This window comes from Cherax quadricarinatus, chromosome 6 (genome assembly GCF_038502225.1).
Source record: "Cherax quadricarinatus isolate ZL_2023a chromosome 6, ASM3850222v1, whole genome shotgun sequence".
NCBI classification, from domain to species: domain Eukaryota; kingdom Metazoa; phylum Arthropoda; class Malacostraca; order Decapoda; family Parastacidae; genus Cherax; species Cherax quadricarinatus.
Window position 1 is genome coordinate 12975153 of NC_091297.1, and position 23895 is coordinate 12999047.

The window sequence follows — 23895 nt, forward strand, 5'->3', positions numbered from 1 at the left end:
TAATTTATATAAGTTGTGTGGTGATGTCTGCCACGTACCAGATATCCACACCCAACATTTCACAGCAACTACCTTCATAAAATTATAACACTGGTCAGCATGATTTTTTTTATTGGCTCTATGGTATCTTTCTCGGTACATATATGGAACATAGTGATTCATTGTGTTTTTTCTTCATCTCTATCACATCAGGTTGTCAAGTTATACAGAAACGTTACTTTTCTCTTTTCATATAAGTAAATAAGAAAGTGGTATATTACCAATTAAAATGCTTACCTTATGTTGACTTAAATGTTAAATCTAATATTTTTTTTTTATTTTCAGACTATTAATATGTCTAGAGGCTACATAAATTCACCAGACATATTTTGCTATGTCTGCGGGTAATTCATCCCTTCAGATTCCCGGAGCAACATTATCCTTTATTGAAGCGCTGCTACTTTGCTTATTTTGGCTGCAAACTTGGAGACCAGGACAAACCATTTGCACCACACAAAGCTTGCAAGAGTTGCATCAGTAAACTCCAAATGTGGTCAGTTGGAAAACTTAAATGTATGCCCTTTGAAGTACCAATGGTATGGCGGGAGCAGATGAACCACCATGATGACTGCTACTTTTGTATGACTAAAGTAGCTGGATTCAGCAAGAAGACTAAAGATCGCATAATATACCCAAATATTCCTTCAGCAATAAGGCCTGTTCCACACTCTGAAAATATTCCTGTACCTGTGCCACCTGACACATGGCAAATTTCATCAGAGTCTGATACCAGTGATTCTAAGGAGATGGAAGTAGACTATGAACCACCAACAAATGACGATCCCAAACCCTTCAACCAAGTTGAGCTCAATGACTTGGTGAGAGACCTTAACCTTCCAAAAGAAAGTGCAGTTACTTGGCTCTAGACTGAAGGAACACAGGTTTCTAGCTCCTGGAACAACATTCGCTTGGTACCGTCATCGTGAAGCGGAATTCACTCAGTTCTTTGACAAAGAGGAATCTTTAGTTTTCTGTTCAAATATTCCTGACCTTATTGAACACAAGGGGATGTCATACAAAACAGATGAATGGAGACTCTTCATTGATTCTTCTAAAAGAAGTTTAAAGGCTGTACTTCTCTACAATAGCAACACAGCTGCATCTGTGCCAATTGGCCATAGTGTCCAAATGTCAGAAACTTGCGCAAATATTAAGACACTAATATCTACAATCAAGTATCAGAATCACAATTTTCTCAATTGTGGTGATTTAAAAGTTATTGCTCTCTTACCAGGTCTTCAAGGCGGATACACCAAGTATCCCTGTTTTCTGTGTCTTTTGGGATAGTAGGGCAGACAGCCAGCACTATGAACAGACTGGCCACCAGGAACCAGCTTCTTACCCGGAAATCACAACGTGAAAACTGTGCCACTAGATGACCCCAAGGAAATTCTGCTGCCACGACTACACATCAAATTAGGGCTCATGAAAAATTTTGTGAATGCCTTGAACAAGAATGGAACTGTTTTCAAGTACCTGGAGTCAAAGTTTCCTCGTATAAGTGAAGGTAAACTCAAGGCGGGAATCTTTGTTGGCCCTCAGATTCGGGAATTGATAAAGGACAAGCATTTTGATGAAGCATTAGCAGGTGTCGAGGTGAATGCCTGGGTTTCATTCAAGCAGATTGTCCACAACTTCCTGGGAAACAGGCGCTCCTCCGAATATGAAAAAAATGTTCCAAGTCTTGATTTCAAGTTTCCAACAACTTGGGTCTAGAATGAGTGTGAAGATGCACTTTTTGCACTCACATCTTGTCTATTTTCCCAACAATTGTGGGGGTTACAGTGAGGAACAAGGAAAAATGGTTCCATCAGGATATTTGCACCATGGGAACTCGATACCAGGGCATATGGAATGTCAGCATGATGGTGGATTAGTGCTGGTCATTGAAACGTAATGGTCTCGATGCACAGCACGAGTAAAAATTAAAGCAGTCCTCCTTCCTTTGATTCAATATGTAGGCTAACCATTAGGAGAATATTTTAATAAAATAATTTGATTTGATTCATGTTGATTTGGAATTCATATGCCTAATTTTAATAAATTAACAATTTATTAAAAATTCACATTTTTTATCATTAATTTGTATTTTATTCAAAATCCTTAAGTGATAGATCAAAATGGTTTAGATATTTACAATCAGCAGCCGAAGAATATGTAAGATCGCAACCACCAATAAAAAATAAAAATTAAAAACATTCCAAATGCAGAGCAGTGTAATTTTTCCTAATTATGGGATACACCACACAGTACAGTACTATTATTTGGAAATTTCCATTTCCAAATAATAGTACTGTACTCCAGCTCTGCTTGAACGAAACCTTTCAAGCTCTAGCAGCTGCTGGAACGAAACCTTTGAAGCTCTAGCAGCTGCTGGAACGAAACCTTTGAAGCTCTAGCAGCTGCTGGAACGAAACCTTTGAAGCTCTAGCAGCTGCTGGAACGAAACCTTTGAAGCTCTAGCAGCTGCTGGAATGAAACCTTTGAAGCTCTAGCAGCTGCTGGAACGAAACCTTTGAAGCTCTCATCGTTGTGTTCTTGGAGGAATACCAGAAGATCTCTTCATTACGCTACTGAAGTCTTACAGCTGAAGCTGCCAGATTTCAACACTATGATGAAATATGCCAGGGAAACAATGTTGACTTTTGTTCCCACTATTTAGCTGTAATATAGCATAAGATAAATTACTAACGTAGTCAATTATAAGTATACTAAAAAGAAAAATGCACTGAGTGACACACAGATAAAAGTGGTGAGCCAAAGTATATCTGTATCGTTGAGTCTACCTGGAGTCGCTTCCAGAGATCACCGTCCCCGCGGCCCGGCCCTAGACCAGGCCTCCTGGTTGCTGGACTGGCCGATCGAACTGTTGGTGGCCGCTGCTCGCAGTCCAACATATGCACCACAACCCGACGGATCAGGAACTGTTTCGAGGTACCTGTCGAGTTCTCTTGAAGACAGCTAGAAGATTGTTGCTATATTCCTTTATGAAAGGACTTCACGAGTCATGGTCCCTTAACATTAACCAGTCTTCTCTCAATGTGCTCACCGCTCCCCATCTTATCATTGGAGGTATCCTGCACCGTCTGCCAAGTCTCGTCTTCATAAGCAGTAATTCTGGTGTGCAGGTTTGGAACCAATCCCTCCAGTATCTTACAAGTGAAAATTATGATATATCATTCTCGCCAACGTTCCAGTGAGTACAGTTCTTGGGACTCCAAGTGCTCCTAGTAATGTAAGTGCCTGGCTGAGTTTATACGAGCTGCAAAAGTTCTCTGGACCTCTGGGCATCTAACCCAGTAATGTCTCGTCTCTTCAAGGTGGCCGTTAGTATAAAGCAATATTCCGCCTAGAGAGAACCGAGTGACCCGAGGAGTGTCAGTGGCTTGGCATCTCTTCTTCTGAAAATTCCAGTTATCCAACCTATCATTTTCCTTGAACGTAAGATCTTCGGACATTATCACTCCCAGGTCTCTCACATCTGACTTACGTTCTGTTAAGTGATAGGAGTTTGTCTCGTACTCCGATCGTGTTTATATTTCCTTCATTCTTTCGTGACGTATTAACTTAAATTTATCCTTATTGAACATCATATTGCTATCAGTTATCCACAGGAAGACTTAGTTTATATCACCTTGGAGACTCACTGTGTCTTCTATGGATGCCACTCATACAAGTTCTAGAATCGTCTGTAAAAGACGATACAGTGCTATGGTACCAGCTGGTATTCTAAGGTCCCAACAGGTACCCCTGAGGTCCCAGCAGGTATCCCCGAGGTCCCAGCAGGTAACCCCAAGGTCCCAGCAGGTACCCTAAGGTCCCAGCAGGTAACCCTGAGGTCCCACCAGGTAACCTCGAGGTCCCAGCAGGTACCCTAAGGTCCCAGCAGGTACCCAAAGGTCCCAGCAGGTACCCTGAGGTCCCGGCAGGTAACCCTGAGGTCCCGGGAGGAAACCCTGAGGTCCCGGCAGGTAACCCTGAGGTTCCAGCAGGTATCCCCGAGGTCCCAGCAGGTAACCCCGAGGTCCCAGCAGGTACCCTAAGGTCCCAGCAGGTACCCTGAGGTCCCGGCAGGTAACCCTGAGGTCCCACCAGGTAACCTCGAGGTCCCAGCAGGTACCCTAAGGTCCCAGCAGGTACCCAAAGGTCCCAGCAGGTACCCTGAGGTCCCGGCAGGTAACCCTGAGGTCCCGGGAGGAAACCCTGAGGTCCCGGCAGGTAACCCTGAGGTTCTGGCAGGTAACCCCGAGGTCCCAGCAGGTACCCAGAGGTCCCAGCAGATAACCCTGAGGTCCCAGCAGGTACCAAACCTTTATCTTTGATATACCTTTGAAGGTCTTCGCTATTTTTCCTATTTCTGCAGCTCGACCCCGGCATCAGGCATGTCTGATGACTGCCTGATCAACCAGGCTATTACTGCTGACGGCCATCTAGCTCACATATCCAACACAAAATGCCAAGGAATAATGAGCAACTACAAATATGAGCAACTACAAATCTGCAAATACACTTCCAAATTGTTTTCACTGTTAAAAGTTAGATTTAAAATACGTGTTCAACATCTGTGGTAAGTTGCTTTAATAACGTAGCCTGACGCAGCATACACGTTACTGTACAGACGAGACGAAAAAATGTAACGATTTATAGGGTACCGGAAATTGAAACTGATCCACGGTATGACAAAGACTGGAAGAATCAATAGTTTATTAAAATGTTGTTGCATGTGCCCATGAGAAGGTGCAGACACACAGGTAATACACAAGTGACACAGTACCCAGGGGAAGGTGCAGACACACAGGTAATACACAAGTGACACAGTACCCAGGGGAAGGTGCAGACACACAGGTAATACACAAGTGACACAGTACCCAGGGGAAGGTGCAGACACACAGGTAATACACAAGTGACACAGTACCCAGGGGAAGGTGCAGACACACAGGTAATACACAAGTGACACAGTACCCAGGGGAAGGTGCAGACACACAGGTAATACACAAGTGACACAGTACCCAGGGGAAGGTGCAGACACACAGGTAATACACAAGTAACTCAGTACCCAGGAGAAGGTGCAGACACACAGGTAATACACAAGTAACTCAGTACCCAGGAGAAGGTGCAGACACACAGGTAATACACAAGTAACTCAGTACCCAGGAGAAGGTGCAGACACACAGGTAATACACAAGTAACTCAGTACCCAGGAGAAGGTGCAGACACACAGGTAAAACACAAGTAACCCAGTACCCAGGGGTAGAAGACACACAGATAAGACACAAGTAACCCAGCACCCAGGGGTAGAACAGACACACATAAGACACAAGTAACCCAGTACCCAGGGGAAGGAGCAGACACACAGGTAATACACAAGTAACCCAGTACCCAGGGGAAGGAGCAGACACACAGGCAATACACAATTAACCCAGTACCCAGGGGTAGAACAGAGGCCCAGGTAATACACAAGTAACCAAGTACCCAGGGGTAGAACAGAGATAAGACACAAGTAACCCAGTACCCAGGGGTAGAACAGACACACAGGTAATACACAATAAGCCAGTACCCAGGGGTAGAACAGACACACAGATAAGACACAAGTAAGACAGTTCCCAGGGGTAGAACACACACATATATAAGACACAAGTAACCCAGTACCCAGGGGTAGAACAGACACACAGGAAATACACAATTAAGCCAGTACCCAGAGGTAGAACAGACACACAGATAAGACACAAGTATCCCAGTACCAAGGGGTAGAACAGACACACAGGCAATACACAAGTAACCCAGTACCCAGGGGTAGAACAGACGCCCAGGTAATACACAAGTAACCAAGTACCCAGGGGTAGAACAGAGGTAAGACACAAGTAACCCAGTACCCAGGGGAAGCAGATACACAGGTAATACAGAAGTAACCCAGTACCCAGGGGTAGAACAGACACACAGGTAATACACAATAAGCCAGTACCCAGGGGTAGTACACACACACATATAAGACACAAGTAACCCAGTACCCAGGGGTAGAACAGACACACAGGAAATACACAACTAAGCCAGTACCCAGAGGTAGAACAGACACACAGATAAGACACAAGTAACCCAGTACCAAGGGGTAGAACAGACACACAGGTAATACACAAGTAAGCCAGTACCCAGGGGTAGAACAGACACACAGGTAATACACAAGCCAGTACCCAGGGGTAGAATACACAAGTAAGCCAGTACCCAGGGGTAGAACAGACACAGGTAATACACAAGTAAGCCAGTACCCAGGGGCAGAACAGACATACAGGTAATACGCAAGTAAGCCAGTACCCAGGGGTAGAAAAGACACACAGGTAATACACAAGTAAGCCAGTACCCAGGGGTAGAACAGACACACAGGTAATACACAAGTAACCCAGTACCAAGGGGTAGAACAGACACACAGGTACTACACAAGTAAGCCAGTACCCAGGGGTAGAACAGACACAGGTAATACACAAGTAACCCAGTACCCAGGGGTAGAACAGACACACAGGTAATACACAAATAAGCCAGTACCCAGGGGTAGAACACACACACAGGTAATACGCAAGTAAGCCAGTACCCAGGGGTAGAAAAGACACACAGGTAATACACAAGTATGCCAGTACCCAGGGGTATAAAAGACACACAGGTAATACACAAGCCAGTACCCAGGGGTAGAACAGACACACAGGTAATACACAAGTAACCCGGTACCCAGGGGTAGAACAGACACCACACAGGTCATACACAAGTAAGCCCAGTATCCAGGGGTAGAACAGACACCACACAGGTCATACACAAGTAAGCCAGTACCCAGGGGAAGAACACACACACAGGTAATACACAAGTAAGCCAGTACCCAGGGGTAGAACAGACACACAGGTAATACACAAGTAAGCCAGTACCCAGGGGTAGAACAGACACACTGGTAATACACAAGTAAGCCAGCACCATGGGATAGAACAGACACACGGGTAATACACAAGCCAGTACCCTGGGGTAGAACAGACACACGGGTAATATACAAGTGAGCCAGTACCCTGGGGTAGAACAGACACACGGGTAATACACAAGCCAGTACCCTGGGGTAGAACACACACACAGGTAATACACAAGCCAGTACCCTGGGGTAGAACAGACACGGGTAATACACAAATAAGCCAGTACCCTGGGGTAGAACACACACACAGGTAATACACAAGTAAGCCAGTACCCAGGGGTAGAACACACACACAGGTAATACACAAGTAAGCCAGTACCCAGGGGTAGAACAGACACACGGGTAATACACAAGTAAGCCAGTACCCTGGGGTAGAACAGACACACGGGTAATACACAAGCCAGTACCCTGGGGTAGAACAGACACACGGGTAATACACAAGTAAGCCAGTACCCTGGGGTAGAACACACACACAGGTAATACACAAGCCAGTACCCTGGGGTAGAACACACACACAGGTAATACACAAGCCAGTACCCTGGGGTAGAACAGACACACAGGTAATACACAAGTAAGCCAGTACCCTGGGGTAGAACAGACACACAGGTAATACACAAGCCAGTACCCAGGGGTAGAACAGACACACAGGTAATACACAAGTAAGCCAGTACCCAGGGGTAGAACAGACACACGGGTAATACACAAGTAAGCCAGTACCCTGGGGTAGAACAGACACACGGGTAATACACAAGTCAGTACCCTGGGGTAGAACAAACACACGGGTAATACACAAGTAAGCCAGTACCCTGGGGTAGAACAGACACACGGGTAATACACAAGTAAGTCAGTACCCTGGGGTAGAACAAACACACGGGTAATACACAAGTAAGCTAGTACCCTGGGGTAGAACAGACACACGGGTAATACACAAGTAAGACAGTACCCTGGGGTAGAACAGACACACGGGTAATACACAAGTAAGACAGTACCCTGGGGTAGAACACACACACAGGTAATACACAAGCCAGTACCCTGGGGTAGAACAGACACACAGGTAATACACAAGCCAGTACCCTGGGGTAGAACAGACACACAGGTAATACACAAGTAAGCCAGTACCCTGGGGTAGAATACACACACAGGTAATACACAAGTAAGCCAGTACCCTGGGGCAGAACAGACACACAGGTAATACACGAGTAAGCCAGTACCCTGGGGTAGAACAGACACCCAGATAATACACAAGCCAGTACCCTGGGGTAGAACAGACACACAGGTAATACACAAGTACGCCAGTACCCTGGGGTAGAACACACACACAGGTAATACACAAGTAAGCCAGTACCCTGGGGTAGAACACACACACAGGTAATACACAAGTAAGCCAGTACCCTGGGGTAGAACAGACACACGGGTAATACACAAGCCAGTACCCTGGGGTAGAACACACACACAGGTAATACACAAGTAAGCCAGTACCCTGGGGTAGAACACACACACAGGTAATACACAAGTAAGCCAGTACCCTGGGGCAGAACAGACACACAGGTAATACACGAGTAAGCCAGTACCCTGGGGTAGAACAGACACCCAGATAATACACAAGCCAGTACCCTGGGGTAGAACAGACACACAGGTAATACACAAGTACGCCAGTACCCTGGGGTAGAACACACACACAGGTAATACACAAGTAAGCCAGTACCCTGGGGTAGAACACACACACAGGTAATACACAAGTAAGCCAGTACCCTGGGGTAGAACACACACACAGGTAATACACAAGCCAGTACCCTGGGGTAGAACACACACACGGGTAATACACAAGCCAGTACCCTGGGGTAGAACACACACACGGGTAATACACAAGCCAGTACCCTGGGGTAGAACACACACACAGGTAATACACAAGTAAGCCAGTACCCTGGGGTAGAACACACACACAGGTAATACACAAGTAAGCCAGTACCCTGGGGTAGAACAGACACACAGGTAATGCACAAGTAAGCCAGTACCCTGGGGTAGAACACACACACAGGTAATGCACAAGTAAGCCAGTACCCTGGGGTAGAACACACACACAGGTAATACACAAGTAAGCCAGTACCCTGGGGTAGAACACACACACAGGTAATACACAAGTAAGCCAGTACCCTGGGGAGGAACACACACACATGTAATACTCAAGTAGCCAGTACCCTGGGGTAGAACACACACACAGGTAATACACAAGTAAGCCAGTACCCTGGGGTAGAACAGACACCCAGATAAGACACAAGTAACCCAGTACCAAGGGGTAGAACAGACACACAGGTAATACACAAGTAAGCCAGTATCCTGGGGTAGAACAGACACACAGGTAATACACAAGTAAGCCAGTACCCTGGGGTAGAACACACACACAGGTAATACACAAGTAAGCCAGTACCCTGGGGTAGAACACACACACAGGTAATACACAAGTAAGCCAGTACCCTGGGGTAGAACACACACACAGGTAATACAAAAGTAAGCCAGTACCCTGGGGTAGAACACACACACAGGTAATACACAAGTAAGCCAGTACCCTGGGGTAGAACACACACACAGGTAATACACAAGTAAGCCAGTACCCTGGGGTAGAACACACACACAGGTAATACACAAGTAAGCCAGTACCCTGGGGTAGAACACACAGGTAATACACAAGTAAGCCAGTACCCTGGGGTAGAACACACACACAGGTAATACACAAGTAAGCCAGTACCCTGGGGTAGAACAGACACACGGGTAATACACAAGTAAGCCAGTACCCTGGGGTAGAACAGACACACGGGTAATACACAAGTAAGCCAGTACCCAGGGGTAGAACAGACACACAGGTAATACACAAGCCAGTACCCTGGGGTAGAACAGACACACAGGTAATACACAAGTAAGCCAGTACCCTGGGGTAGAACACACACACAGGTAATACACAAGTAAGCCAGTACCCTGGGGTAGAACAGACACACGGGTAATACACAAGTAAGCCAGTACCCTGGGGTAGAACACACACACAGGTAATACACAAGTAAGCCAGTACCCTGGGGTAGAACAGACACACGGGTAATACACAAGTAAGCCAGTACCCTGGGGTAGAACACACACACGGGTAATACACAAGTAAGCCAGTACCCTGGGGTAGAACAGACACACGGGTAATACACAAGTAAGCCAGTACCCTGGGGTAGAACAGACACACGGGTAATACACAAGTAAGCCAGTACCCTGGGGTAGAACAGACACACAGGTAATACACAAGTAAGCCAGTACCCTGGGGTAGAACAGACACACAGGTAATACACAAGTAAGCCAGTACCCTGGGGTAGAACATACACACGGGTAATACACAAGTAAGCCAGTACCCTGGGGTAGAACAGACACACGGGTAATACACAAGTAAGCCAGTACCCTGGGGTAGAACACACACACAGGTAATACACAAGTAAGCCAGTACCCTGGGGTAGAACACACACACGGGTAATACACAAGTAAGCCAGTACCCTGGGGTAGAACAGACACACGGGTAATACACAAGTAAGCCAGTACCCTGGGGTAGAACACACACAGGTAATACACAAGTAAGCCAGTACCCTGGGGTAGAACAGACACACGGGTAATACACAAGTAAGCCAGTACCCTGGGGTAGAACAGACACACGGGTAATACACAAGTAAGCAAGTACCCTGGGGTAGAACACACACACGGGGAAGACTACACAATAACGTAGGTTTATGCAGTAAACTGGCAGACAACAATCAACCAGGGAAATATTGTCGTACTGTTAAACAAATGAAAAATGGAAACATCTTTGTTTTTTTCTTTCGGTAGGGTTGGTCTCATTTTTTTATCTGATGAAGAAACAAGACGAGAGACATTTTACGAACTTCTGATATTCAACATATTCATATTTTTATCTTTCCTATGTGCTTCTTAACAGTTGTTAATCTTGTAAGTAGCTTTCCCACCTAGGATACCTGGTCTCAGATCAAGCATTAGTGAAAATGTTCCCAAGAGCAGCTAACAGATAACCCGGGGACACAGCGCACACACAGATAACACTATAACCCGGGGACACAGCGCACACACAGATAACACTATAACCCGGGGACACAGCGCACACACAGATAACACTATAACCCGGGGACACAGCGCACACACAGATAACACTATAACCCGGGGACACAGCACACACACAGATAACACTATAACCCGGGGACACAGCACACACACAGATAACACTATAACCCGGGGACACAGCGCACACACAGATAACACTATAACCCGGGGACACAGCGCACACACAGATAACACTATAACCCGGGGACACAGCACACACACAGATAACACTATAACCCGGGGACACAGCACACACACAGATAACACTATAACCCGGGGACACAGCGCACACACAGATAACACTATAACCCGGGGACACAGCGCACACACAGATAACACTATAACCCGGGGATACAGCGCACACACAGATAACACTATAACCCGGGGATACAGCGCACACACAGATAACACTATAACCCGGGGACACAGCGCACACACAGATAACACTATAACCCGGGGACACAGCGCACACACAGATAACACTACGAAATATGCACATGTACCTAGGAGAAACAACACACACATTGTTTATAGTAATAAGCAAACTGAAGATTTCGTCAGTGTACCCAGAAAAGCGGGAACACTTGAAAGCAACAATTGCAAGAAACCGAATTTTAAAATTAAATTGCGGCCATCAAAGAGGCAAAGAAGCATTTATTTAAAGAAGAGAGATCACAAGAAGATAATTAGAAAATGAGCCAATTAACCAATTTATTAATAATAATATTGTAGAAGCGTTAAATCCACAAGGGTGTGTAAGTATTGCTTACGGATGAAAGATTCTTTTCCACTTCCCCATGGAGATGAAAGGAAATAGGTAAGAACAAGAACTATTTACAAAAATAAAAGAAAATTCAGATGGGCGTGTATGCATATACGTGCACTTGTATATATAGTGTGCTAAAGTGAGAGTAAAAGCAGCGTGTGTGTGTGTACACACACACACACACACACACACATATATATATATATATATATATATATATATATATATATATATATATATATATATATATATATATATATATGTCGTGCCGAATAGGCAGAACTTGCGATCTTGGCTTAAATAGCAACGCTCATCTTGCCATATAGGACAAGCGAAAATTTGTGTATGCAATAATTTCGCCAAAATCATTCTGAACCTAACGAAAAAAATATATTTCGTTGTGTTTGTTCAGTATTAAATTATTGTAAACAAATCTAAAATATATATAGTTGGGTTAGGCTAAAATAAATTGTTCTTGTTATAATAAGGTTAGGTAAGTTTTCTAAGATTCTATTGGTGCAAAATTAAAAATTTTTACATTAACATTAATGAAAAAAATATATCTTTAAACGTATAAGAGAAAATTTTAGAAAGGTCTTAATTTTAAATGAGTTCTCGCTAATTGACCAGTTTTACATATTCGGCACGACATATATATATATATATATATATACATATATATATATAAATATACACACACACACACACACACACACACACACACACACACACACACACACACACACACACACACACACACATATATATATATATATATATATATATATATATATATATATATATATATATATATATATATATATATATATATATATATATATATATATATATATATATATACAATGCAAGACAAGCCACGGCTTGTGTCAACCCGCGCTGAGCTACCCTATGAAAATACTTCCCCATCAATCCTTCAGTTGCTTCCTTGCAACACTATTACATACCTCCTGATGATGCACTGAGAAGTGTGAAAGTACTTGAGCTATAGATTTCCACCCCCACCCCTCTTCGTGGTTTATCTTGCATTGTTAAGTACGCTGAGGTCAGTGGTCACCTGCGGTCATACCTGCCTAAGCTCTTAGGAGTTAGCGTGGGCTGTTACCAAGCACCATGGCTTGTTGTATTGTTTTAGAATCTCAGGTTCAAGTGTTGAAGAAGGAGATTCTACTTCTTCAGGAGGAAAATAGGATGCTGAAGCTTCGCATAGATGAGTTTGGGAGTGAGTGTGTGAAGGATTTAGCTGGTAAGGAGGAAATGGTCACCAGCAGTGATAGTGGCAGCCACTTTAATTAAGTGGCAAGTGGTTCAAAGTTCAGGAAGAAGGAAGATGAGGAGAGTTAATAGAGAAGATGTGAAGGTAGGAAATCGATTCTCTGTTCTCCAAGACGAGTGTACTTCAGTGGTTAGTGAGGTTGAAGGTACCACTGATTCCCCTGCTAATCAAGGTAAGAATATTTTAATAGTAGGCGATTCTCAGGTAAGATATATGGACCGTGCATTTTGTAACAGAGATAAAGTGTGCCTTCCTGGAGCTAGTGTTGGTGACATAGTCAGCAGGTTGGATAATATTATGGCAGGTAATGGGAACAAGCCCATTATCTGAGTGCTGGGGGTAATGACATTGGGAAGGGCAGGAGAGAGGAGCTGCTGGATAAGTACAGGTCAGCCATAGAAGTAGTTAGGTCTAAGGGAGGGATCCCAGTCACATGTAGCATCTTGCCTAGAAAGGGAGTGGGCAATGAATGGACATCTAGGGCAATTGGTACAAATTGCTGGCTAGACAGGTACTGCAAGGAACTTGCAATCCCATTCATTGATAACTGGGACCTGTTCTTTGGCAAATGTGATATGTATGCAAGGGATGGGGTTCATCTCTCTGGGGATGGAGTGGTTGCATTAGCCAATTCGATTGAGAGGGTAACTGATGACTTATCTAGGAATTTAAACTGATAGATTATAGAGGTATGGGTGTTTGTGGGAAACAATCAGGCTGCATCAATAGGGTTAAAAGCAGCAGTTATTACCAGGATACCTCAGGGATATGTTTAAAAGACAATATTCAAAATAAAGTTGTTAGTAATGGCAAATCAATTTATCAACAAACAAAGCGAGAGAGTAGAGGGCAACAAGTAACTAGCTCCCTTAAGGTTTACTATACAAATAGTAGGAGTCTAAGAAATAAGATAGATGAGCTAAGATTACTTGCAAGTGTAGGTAATATAGATATTATTGGTAAAACAGAGACCTGGTTCAACCTGAAAGATAGAGAAATGCCTTCTGAATGCAACATACAGGGTTATAAACTATTCTGCACAGATAGGATCAACAGGAAGGGTGGTGGAGTGGCGATGTATGTCAGAGAAATTTTAAATTGTCTTAGACATGATATAAGATTAGAAACATCGAACACAGAATCTGTTTGGCTACAGTTTCTCGAGGGACGTGACAAATTAATTCTGGGTGTGATTTATAGGCCCCCAAACCTTGATAGGTAGTGCAGTAAGCTGTTATGGGACGAAATTCATAAGGCATCTAGATATGAAAATGCTGTGATAATGGCAGATTTTAACTTTAGACAAATTGACTGGAACAATATGACAGGAAATCTTGAGTCTAGTGACTTTCTTGATACGGTTCAGGATTGCTTTTTAGAACAGGTTGTGACAGAACCAGCTAGAGGAAACAATTTGCTTGATTTGGTTCTTGCCAACAAAGATTCACTAATTAATAACCTTGAGGTTAATGATGAGCTTGGGGAAAGTGATCACAAATCACTTAGTTTTAATATATCATGGAATTACCCAGATAACTGCAATCAAATCTCTGTCCCAGATTTTCGCTTGGCCGACTTCATGGGACTGAAAAATTACCTGGGTGGGCTAAACTGGGATGTCCTCACTATGGGTCAGGTAGGTGATCTTGGTTGCCAATATGGCGTTTTTCAGAGCATAGTTCTAGCTGCCCAGACAACTTTTGTTCCGAGTAGGGAAATCAGATCTAACAAAAATGATCCCAAATGGATGAACAATAGATTAAAACATCTCATTGGTCAAAAGAGGGGCATATATAGGCATATCAAAGGAGGGGATGGGCAGTTAAGAAATCAATATATTCAATTAAAGAGAGAAATAAAGAAAGGAATAAAAAATGCAAAAAGGGATTATGAGGCTAAGGTCGCAAGGGATTCAAAGACTAACCCAAAAGGGTTCTTTCAGGTATACAGAAGTAAGATTAGGGACAAGATTGGCCCACTTAAGAGTAACTCTGGTCAGATTACTGACAGTGATAAGGATATGTGTGAAATTCTCAGTACCTACTTCTTCTCAGTTTTCACCCAGGAAAATACTAGCGATATTCCTGAAATAATAGATTATGTAGAACAGGATGATAATAAACTATGTACGATTGCGGTAACTAGTGACATGGTCCTCAGACAAATAGAGAAACTAAAACCTAACAAATCCCCAGGTCCTGATGAACTGTTCACAAGGGTGTTCAAGGAATGTAAAGATGAACTTAGCATACCTTTGGCTAATCTTTTTAACATATCACTACAAACTGGCATAGTGCCTGATAAGTGGAAAATGGCAAATGTAATACCTATTTACAAGGCAGGTGACAGGTCCTTGGCTTCGAACTATAGACCAATAAGCCTTATCTCCATTAATGAATCTCAACATGGTTTTACAAAGGGGCGTTCCTGTCTTACGAGGCTGTTACTGCTGGCCGCACGTAATCCAACGTACGAACCACAGCCCGGTTGATCCGGCACCGTCTTTAGGTATCTGTCCAGCTCCCTCTTGAAGACAACCAGGGGACTTCCCGTAATGCCCCTTATTGCTGGTGGGAGGCTGTTGAACAGTCTTGGGCCTCGGACACTTATTGTGTTTTCTCTTAGTGTACCAGTGACGCCCCTACTTTTCACTGGGGGTATGTTGCATCCAACAGTTGTCTTTGTTAACATTGCCACCCAGATGGAAATGTGCTTCGTCTGTGTGTAAATTTCAAAAATGTCTTCAAATGCCTTTTATTTGATGTAATTAAGATCTGTTTATCTTTAAAATACACAAAGTTATTCAGTTGTGAAAAACATGTGTTTTCTCTGCTCCACCCTATACATATCCGCTGGATGCTATACTCTTAAGGATCGTATGGTTGAGTTGATAAGGGCGTCATGTGTTTTCGCCCACCATGAGGCAGGCCAAAGCAGCATGTGTTCGAGTCCTTGGCTAGTGCAGTGTTGTTATTGATGAATACCACTCGTTCGTGGTCACAATAATATATATATATATATATATATATATATATATATATATATATATATATATATATATATATATATTAATATAAAGATGGCATATACAGTACATGAGGTGTGAGAGATACATGTCTAGTACATACTGTTACGTGTTTATCACTGATTATAATACGAAAATCTCCTCCAGCTTCTCAGAGCTCGGGCGCGTTCCCAAAAATATATACAGAATATATGTGTATGTACAGTCCAAGAAACATGTATACTATAAACATGTGTGTGCCTATTTATAGATGCATTCTGTCTGGGTATCATGTACCTGTGCAAATGAAGTACTGTATATCAGTCAAGTGTACTTATACAGAGAGCTCTACAACAGACAGACACACACAAAAATAATAAAAAAAATTAAAGAAATTTGTAGGGTATTTTTTTAAAGAGGTGAGAGGGGAGTGTAGAAAAAACGAGAGAGAACATGAGTGAGCGTTACTCACCTGGATGAAGCAGTCCATAGCGCCACATATCATCATCATTACCACACCAGATCCAGCACACTACTATGGCATCACAATGTGGGGTGTTAACCCTCTCTGGTGGCGTCGCTCACACACCCTCCTGCAGGCGCCTGCACCACACAACAGGCTGGTACAGGCCAAAAACACAGGCAGGGTGGTCAGGAGAGGAACGTGATGGTGCTGCTGACTTTCCTCTACGTCTACTTTTGTCACTGCTCTCCTCTCACACAAACATCAGCAGTCTCACGTTGTTGTTGTTGCTGCTGTTATAATTTTTCTGACACTCGTGAGGGAAAAATTACTTGAGCGAAATGTCGTCATATGGCGAACCGTTCAGTGTCACTCTCACGACAGGCACGAGACCACTACCTTTGATATTACCACCTTCGGATAACTTAAACTTCCTTATCTGCAGTTCTGTCCCACAAACAACAACTCCGAATGAGAGTTGTATATTGAAAAACCTTCAACACACTGGAGTCACCAAAATTTAGTATACGATTACGAGAAATATACTCAATAAAAATGGAGTAACACGAGTCTGGGCCTGGGTATGAGTCTGGGCCTGGGCCTGGGCCTGGGCCTGGGCCTGGGCCTGGGCCTGGGCCTGGGCCTGGGTCCAAGTCGGACCGAAACGTCGTCGTAAGCTTCTCTCTTTTATGTGCGGGTTATTTGTGTATCTGGGTCTGGGCCTGGGTCTGGGCCTGGGTCTGGGCCTGGGCCTGGGCCTGGGCCTGGGCCTGGGCCTGGGCCTGGGTCCAAGTCGGACCGAAACGTCGTCGTAAGCTTCTCTCTTTTATGTGCGGGTTATTTGTGTATCTGGGTCTGGGCCTGGGCCTGGGCCTGGGCCTGGGCCTGGGCCTGGGCCTGGGCCTGGGCCTGGGCCTGGGCCTGGGTCTGGGCCTGGGTCTGGGCCTGGGTCTGGGCCTGGGCCTGGGCCTGGGCCTGGGCCTGGGCCTGGGCCTGGGTCTGGGCCTGGGCCTGGACCTGGGCCTGGGCCTGGGCCTGGGCCTGGGCCTGGACCTGGGCCTGGACCTGGGCCTGGACCTGGACCTGGGCCTGGACCTGGGCCTGGACCTGGGCCTGGACCTGGGCCTGGGCCTGGGCCTGGGCCTGGGCCTGGGCCTGGGCCTGGGCCTGGACCTGGGCCTGGGCCTGGGCCTGGGCCTGGGCCTGGGCCTGGGCCTGGGCCTGGGCCTGGGCCTGGGCCTGGGCCTGAGTACAGGGACATGTTATTTATGCGACTTCTAAGTCGAGTGGGGATTAATATGTTGTAAGTTTCGTAGATGTTGGCAGTTTTCAATATCGTTCATGAAGTATAATACCGAGCATATCACATAAATTATCACCCCCCAATAATATCTTCAGCATGTGCTCAATTGCTAAATCTAAGGTTAGCTTTTAGGGATATCAACGAAGGGTCATTTGCAACACTATAAACAACATATATCAGACTCATCTCTGAGTATGCAGCACCAGTATGGAACCCACATCTGCTCGAGCATATAATAAAATGAACGAAGTGCAGATGTTTGCAATGAGACTGATCCCAGAGCTAATGGTTGAGACACGGGGAGACTTAAAGAAACTAAACCTGACAATACTAGAGACATAACGATTCACCAGTTACTAAAGTAAGAGGAAATGAAAGAACAGATAGAGATAGGCTGTTCAAGAGGCGGATAACAGGTACATACAGGCACAGCTGGAGACGTAAAAAGCAGACGAGTCACGGGAATGTCAGGAAACATTTCTTCAGCCTCAGAGTTTACCTGGAGTTTACCTGGAGAGAGTTCCGGGGGTCAACGCCCCCGCGGCCCGGTCTGAGACCAGTCAAGAAGTGGTCAAGAAGTAGTCAAGAAGTAGTCAAGAAGTGGAATGAACTCGACAACGAAGCGGTAGAGGCAGGATATAGACACAGCTTTAAGAATAGGTATGAGAGCATTCACAAAGCCAGGAGAGAGAACCCAATAGAGACCAAGTGAGAGGCAGGGACAGTGGCTGAGACTCGACCCCTGCAACCACGAATATGGAGCGCACACGCAAACACACACACACACACACACACACACATCTCTCTCTCTCTCTCTCTCTCTAATTTGGAAGAAATCGAGGGCTAAGAAAGACAGTATTTATCATCCTTGACATACGATGAAAATGTAAACATATTCAAATGTCAATATATTTGGTTTGTGCGTGTTGAAACATGAGCATTAATCAGAGTGATGGAAGCAAATTAAAAGGCAGAGTTTAGAAGCCAGACAGACGCGAGGGAGTCACAAAATATGTAGCGAGTCCAACACCCATAAGAGGATTGAAAGATCTAGGGATTCAGGGATTAGCACGAACAGACCAAATAGCTTTCTAACAGCACTAGATAACTTTCTAACAGAACTGGATAGCCTCCCAACAGCACTAGATAACTTTCCAACAGCACTAGATAACTTTCCAACAGCACTACATGGCTTTCCAACAGCACTACATGGCTTTCCAACAGCACTAGATAGCTTTCCAACAGCACTACATGGCTTTCCAACAGCATAGACAGCTTTACAGCAGAACCAGATGGTTTTCAAATAGCACTAGATGGCTTTCAAACCGCTAAATGGTTTTCCAACAGTATTAAACAGTTTTCCAACAGAGCTAGATAGCTCTCCAACTGGACTAGATGGCCTTCCAACAGTTTCTATCCTAAATAACCCTAACTTAAATTTAAACAAATCTCGTGAGCTTGCTTTATAAGTTTCGCTCATCTATCACTGTTGCATCACGTAAATAACAAAAAGGCACAATACCGTGACTGGAACAATACACAAATAACCCGCACATAAAAGAGAGAAGCTTACGACGACGTTTCGGTCCGACTTGGACCATTGGCAAAGTCACACTCAATGGTCCAAGTCGGACCGAAACGTCGTCGTAAGCTTCTCTCTTTTATGTGCGGGTTATTTGTGTATTGCATCACGTAATGTGTAAGACCTTACACGATATGCGGTTCCCAAATCCCTGGAAGACAAAATATTAAGAACAACTTATGACCACTTACCAACCCTCATATTTACCAGGGCATGTGTTCAAAATTCTTAGTTATATTTACCTTTGATATACCCGGGAAGAGTTTTGAAAGTTCAGGTCCTTCGACCGGCCCTGGCCAAGGCTTGTCCCTATTTTACATTTTCTCCAATATTATTCATGCCAGTATGTTGTTATGACAGTGTGCAGATTTGGGGCCAGGCCCTCAAGCACCTTCTATGTATATATTATCGTTTATCTCTCTCCTATGCCCCGTACATATTTAGGATTTTATCGCGATCCCAGTAACTGAAACGCTGTATTGGCTCTTATGATAACATAACTGATCTCTGTCATTTCCAGCTCTGATATCTTTCCTGCCCTGAATGAACCCATCAACAATGAACAATATTTTAAGAGAGCACAAGTGTCACGAATGGCATTATTTCCCATGTTTCTAAAGTTCTAAGTTCTAAGTTATCACAAGTTATATACACTGATGGATCTAAACAGGAGTCTTCTGGCAGGGCTGCATCTGCTCTTGTTGCCACCTCCCTAGTTAAGAACGATAATAAATTTGTTGAGTTAGGCATAAGAATTAACAACTGGGCGTCTACACTGCAAACTGAATTGTTTGCAATCCTAATGGCGCTAAAGCTAACCTATGACACTGAGCTTGATTCTATCATCATTACTGATTCTATGTCATCATTGAAGGCTCTTGACTCATATAATGACTCCAACAACATGCTCATTGGAGAAGCCAGGTATAGATACTCAAAAATTAGGGACAAAGGAATTAATGTACAATTGCTATGGATCCCATCACACATTGGATTACTCCTTCATGATAAAGTTGATATGTTAGCCAAGAAGAGTATCCAGAAGGAGAACGTAGAATATAACTTTGGTATAACTGTGTCTAGCATTAGGAATAATATTAGGAGAGAAGTAAATAATGAAGATGATTGTTATAGGAATGCAGTTAGAAGCCTGAGTAGATCTATAACCCACTATGATAACATGAACGTAGATAAGTATGTTTATGGAGCAACTTGCAATGTGAACAGACTGACTGATGTTGTAGTGGCCAGGCTTAGGCTTGGTTACAAGTACTTCTGGCAGTTTGGGAGACACACAGATGATGATCAAACTAAATGTAAATTATGTGATCAGGCATATGGTCACTCTCTTGAACACTATGTGCTTAATTGTCCACTTATTGAGGAATACAGAGACAGACAGTATAATAACCTATGTGACATGTCAAGATATCTTATTAATGAAAATAAGATACCAGATATACTAAGCAAATTTCCTAAATTTGCATGTAACAGATAAGTGAACTATAGATATGTAGATATAAATCCATATGTATTCCTGTTAACCCTTTGGGGCCTAGTTCCTAGGCCTTTTGTGTATCCACATGCTCTCGCGCTACCGTCCACAGGATGGATATGGGGTGCACAATAAACTAGCCACTTCGGTGGCAAAATCTAAAATCTAATCATTATCCACCCTGTCATTTTCCTGACTGTCGTGGCATTTGCCTTTTCTTTAAATGAAATGTCTGCAGAGTTTCTTACACTCAGACATTTCACATGTTCCTCTCATTCTATTTGGTAAGCATCTTGCATTTTGAAAACAGTGCCCCTTTGAGTTCTTTATTCTCTCCATATCTAAGCTATCTAAGCAATTAGAATTTGTCACCACCAAACGTCATGTAATTCTCCAATACCCAAGGGAACACTACTTAAATCTTTTTCAAATTTTCCGTGTCTTATCTTGGGCTCACCCGAAATAATGACACAAAACTGCTGGAAGAATCACAACATTGCCACGATCACAACTGCAAAGAAAATGATAGGATGGATAATGAGAAAGTCCAGACAAAGAGATTCCAAGCCAATGATGATCCTTTTCAAATCACTTCTCTCAAGGCTGGAATATTGCTGTACATTAACATCTCCATTCAAAGCAGGTGAAATTGCAGATCTAGAGAGTACAGAGAACCTTTACTGCACATACAAGTTCGATCAAATTCCGTAACTACTGGGAACGTTTGGAAGCACTTGACTTGTACTCGTTGGAACGCAGGAGAGAGATATATATCATAATCTACACTTGGAAAATCCTAGAAGGAATGGTCCCAAATCTGCACACAGAAATCACTCCCTACGAAAGTATAAGACTGGGAAGGCGGTGTGAAATACCCCCTATGAAAAGTAGGGGCGCTACTGGTACAATAAGAGAAAACACCATAAGTGTCCGGGGCCCAAAGACTGTTCAACAGCTTTCCACCATGCATAAGGGGAATTACCAATGGACACCTGACTGCCTTTAAGAGGGAGCTTAACATATACTTAAAGTCGGTGCCGGATCAGCCGGGCTGTGGTTCGTACGTTGGACTACGTGCCGCCAGCAGGAACAGCCTGGTTGATCAGGCCCTGATCCACCGGGAGGCCTGGTCGTTGACCGGGGTTTTTGATCCCCGGAATACCCTCCAGGTAATGTTTTTATCCGTCTGCTAGAGGCTTGAGAAACAGTAAAGGCACCAGAGCCCATGACTTGGGCTACTTACGTATTTTACTGCATTTTATATTTATTACCACTCTGTGTTCTTTTCATCTAAAAGTTAAATATCTATTTACTTACTTTCTCCTTTATTCCCATCGCCGTCATTTTGCGTGTAATCGCCCCGTGGTCTGACCTGTCACATGTCTACCACAGAGCCTTGACTACCACATCTGAAGTGTAATTTTCTACCAACATCTCCGTAATTCATAATGAGTTAGTTGTGAGAAGCATGATCTTCCCGCTCTAAATCCATGCTGATCTGCGTACTTTACTTCCATTACTCTTTAACACACTTATAATGAACTCATATTCGTGAAATATACTACCACTAGTGTATACAATGTACTTACACCAAGTGTATAAAATGTACTTACATCCATCAGTGTACACAATGTACATACACCCATCAGTGTACACAATGTACTTACATCCATCAGTGTACACAATGTACATACATCCACCAGTGTACACAATGTACATACACCCCACCAGTGTACACAATGTACATACACCCACCAGTGTACACAATGTACTTACATCCATCAGTGTACACAATGTACATACACCCCACCAGTGTACACAATGTACTTACATCCATCAGTGTACACAATGTACATACACACCACCAGTGTACACAATGTACTTACATCCATCAGTGTACACAATGTACATACACCCCACCAATGTACACAATGTACTTACATCCATCAGTGTGCACAATGTACATACACCCCACCAATGTACACAATGTACTTACATCCATCAGTGTGCACAATGTACATACACCCCACCAATGTACACAATGTACTTACATCCATCAGTGTGCACAATGTACATACACCCACCAGTGTACACAATGTACTTACATCCACCAGTGACCACAATGTATATACACCCACCAGTGTGCACGATGTACTTACACCCACCAGTGTACAAAATTTACTTACGCCAACCAGTGTACACAATGTACTTACACCAGTGCACAAAATTTACTTACACCCACCAATGTACACAATGTACTTACACCAGTGTACAAAATGTACTCACACCCACCAGTGTACACAATGTGCTTACACCCACAAGTGTACAAAATGTATTTACACCAGTGTACAAAATATACTTACACCCACCAGTGTACATAATGTACTTACACCAGTGTACAAAATGTACTCACACCTACCAGCGTACACAATGTACTTACATCCACCAGTGTACAAAATGTACTTACACCCACCAGTGTACAAAATTTACTTACACTCTCCAGTGCACACATGATTCACCTACACTCAACAGTGTACACATCCACCCACAACCACCGTGTACACATCATCCACCCACACCAACCAGTGAACACAATGATTCACCCACACCCACCAGTGTACACATCATCCACCCACAACCACCAGTGTACACATCATCCACCCACAACCACCAGTGTACACATCATCCACCCACACCCATCAGTGTACACATCATCCACCCACAACCACCAGTGTACACATCATCCACCCACGCCCATAAGTGTACACATCATCCACCCACAACCACCAGTGTACACATTCACCCACACCCACCAGTGTACACATCATCCACCCACAACCACCAGTGTACACATCATCCACCCACA

General features: G+C 43.8%; 1 protein-coding gene across 11 annotated transcripts in view; it reads right to left on the reverse strand.

Moving 5' to 3' along the window:
* The window catches only part of Ptpmeg2 (Protein tyrosine phosphatase Meg2), a 775124-nt gene that overhangs the window by 343105 nt on the left and 408124 nt on the right, over nucleotides 1-23895 (reverse strand). Inside the window, exon 1 of one of the 11 annotated variants that reach the window (XM_053781104.2) lies at nucleotides 16659-17138. The exons of the other annotated variants lie outside the window; for them this stretch is intronic. Coding sequence (XP_053637079.1) covers nucleotides 16659-16697 — 39 coding nt within the window. The 5' untranslated portion in view covers nucleotides 16698-17138. Of the gene's footprint in view, nucleotides 1-16658; nucleotides 17139-23895 lie in introns of those variants that run through there. 11 annotated transcript variants of the gene reach the window in all.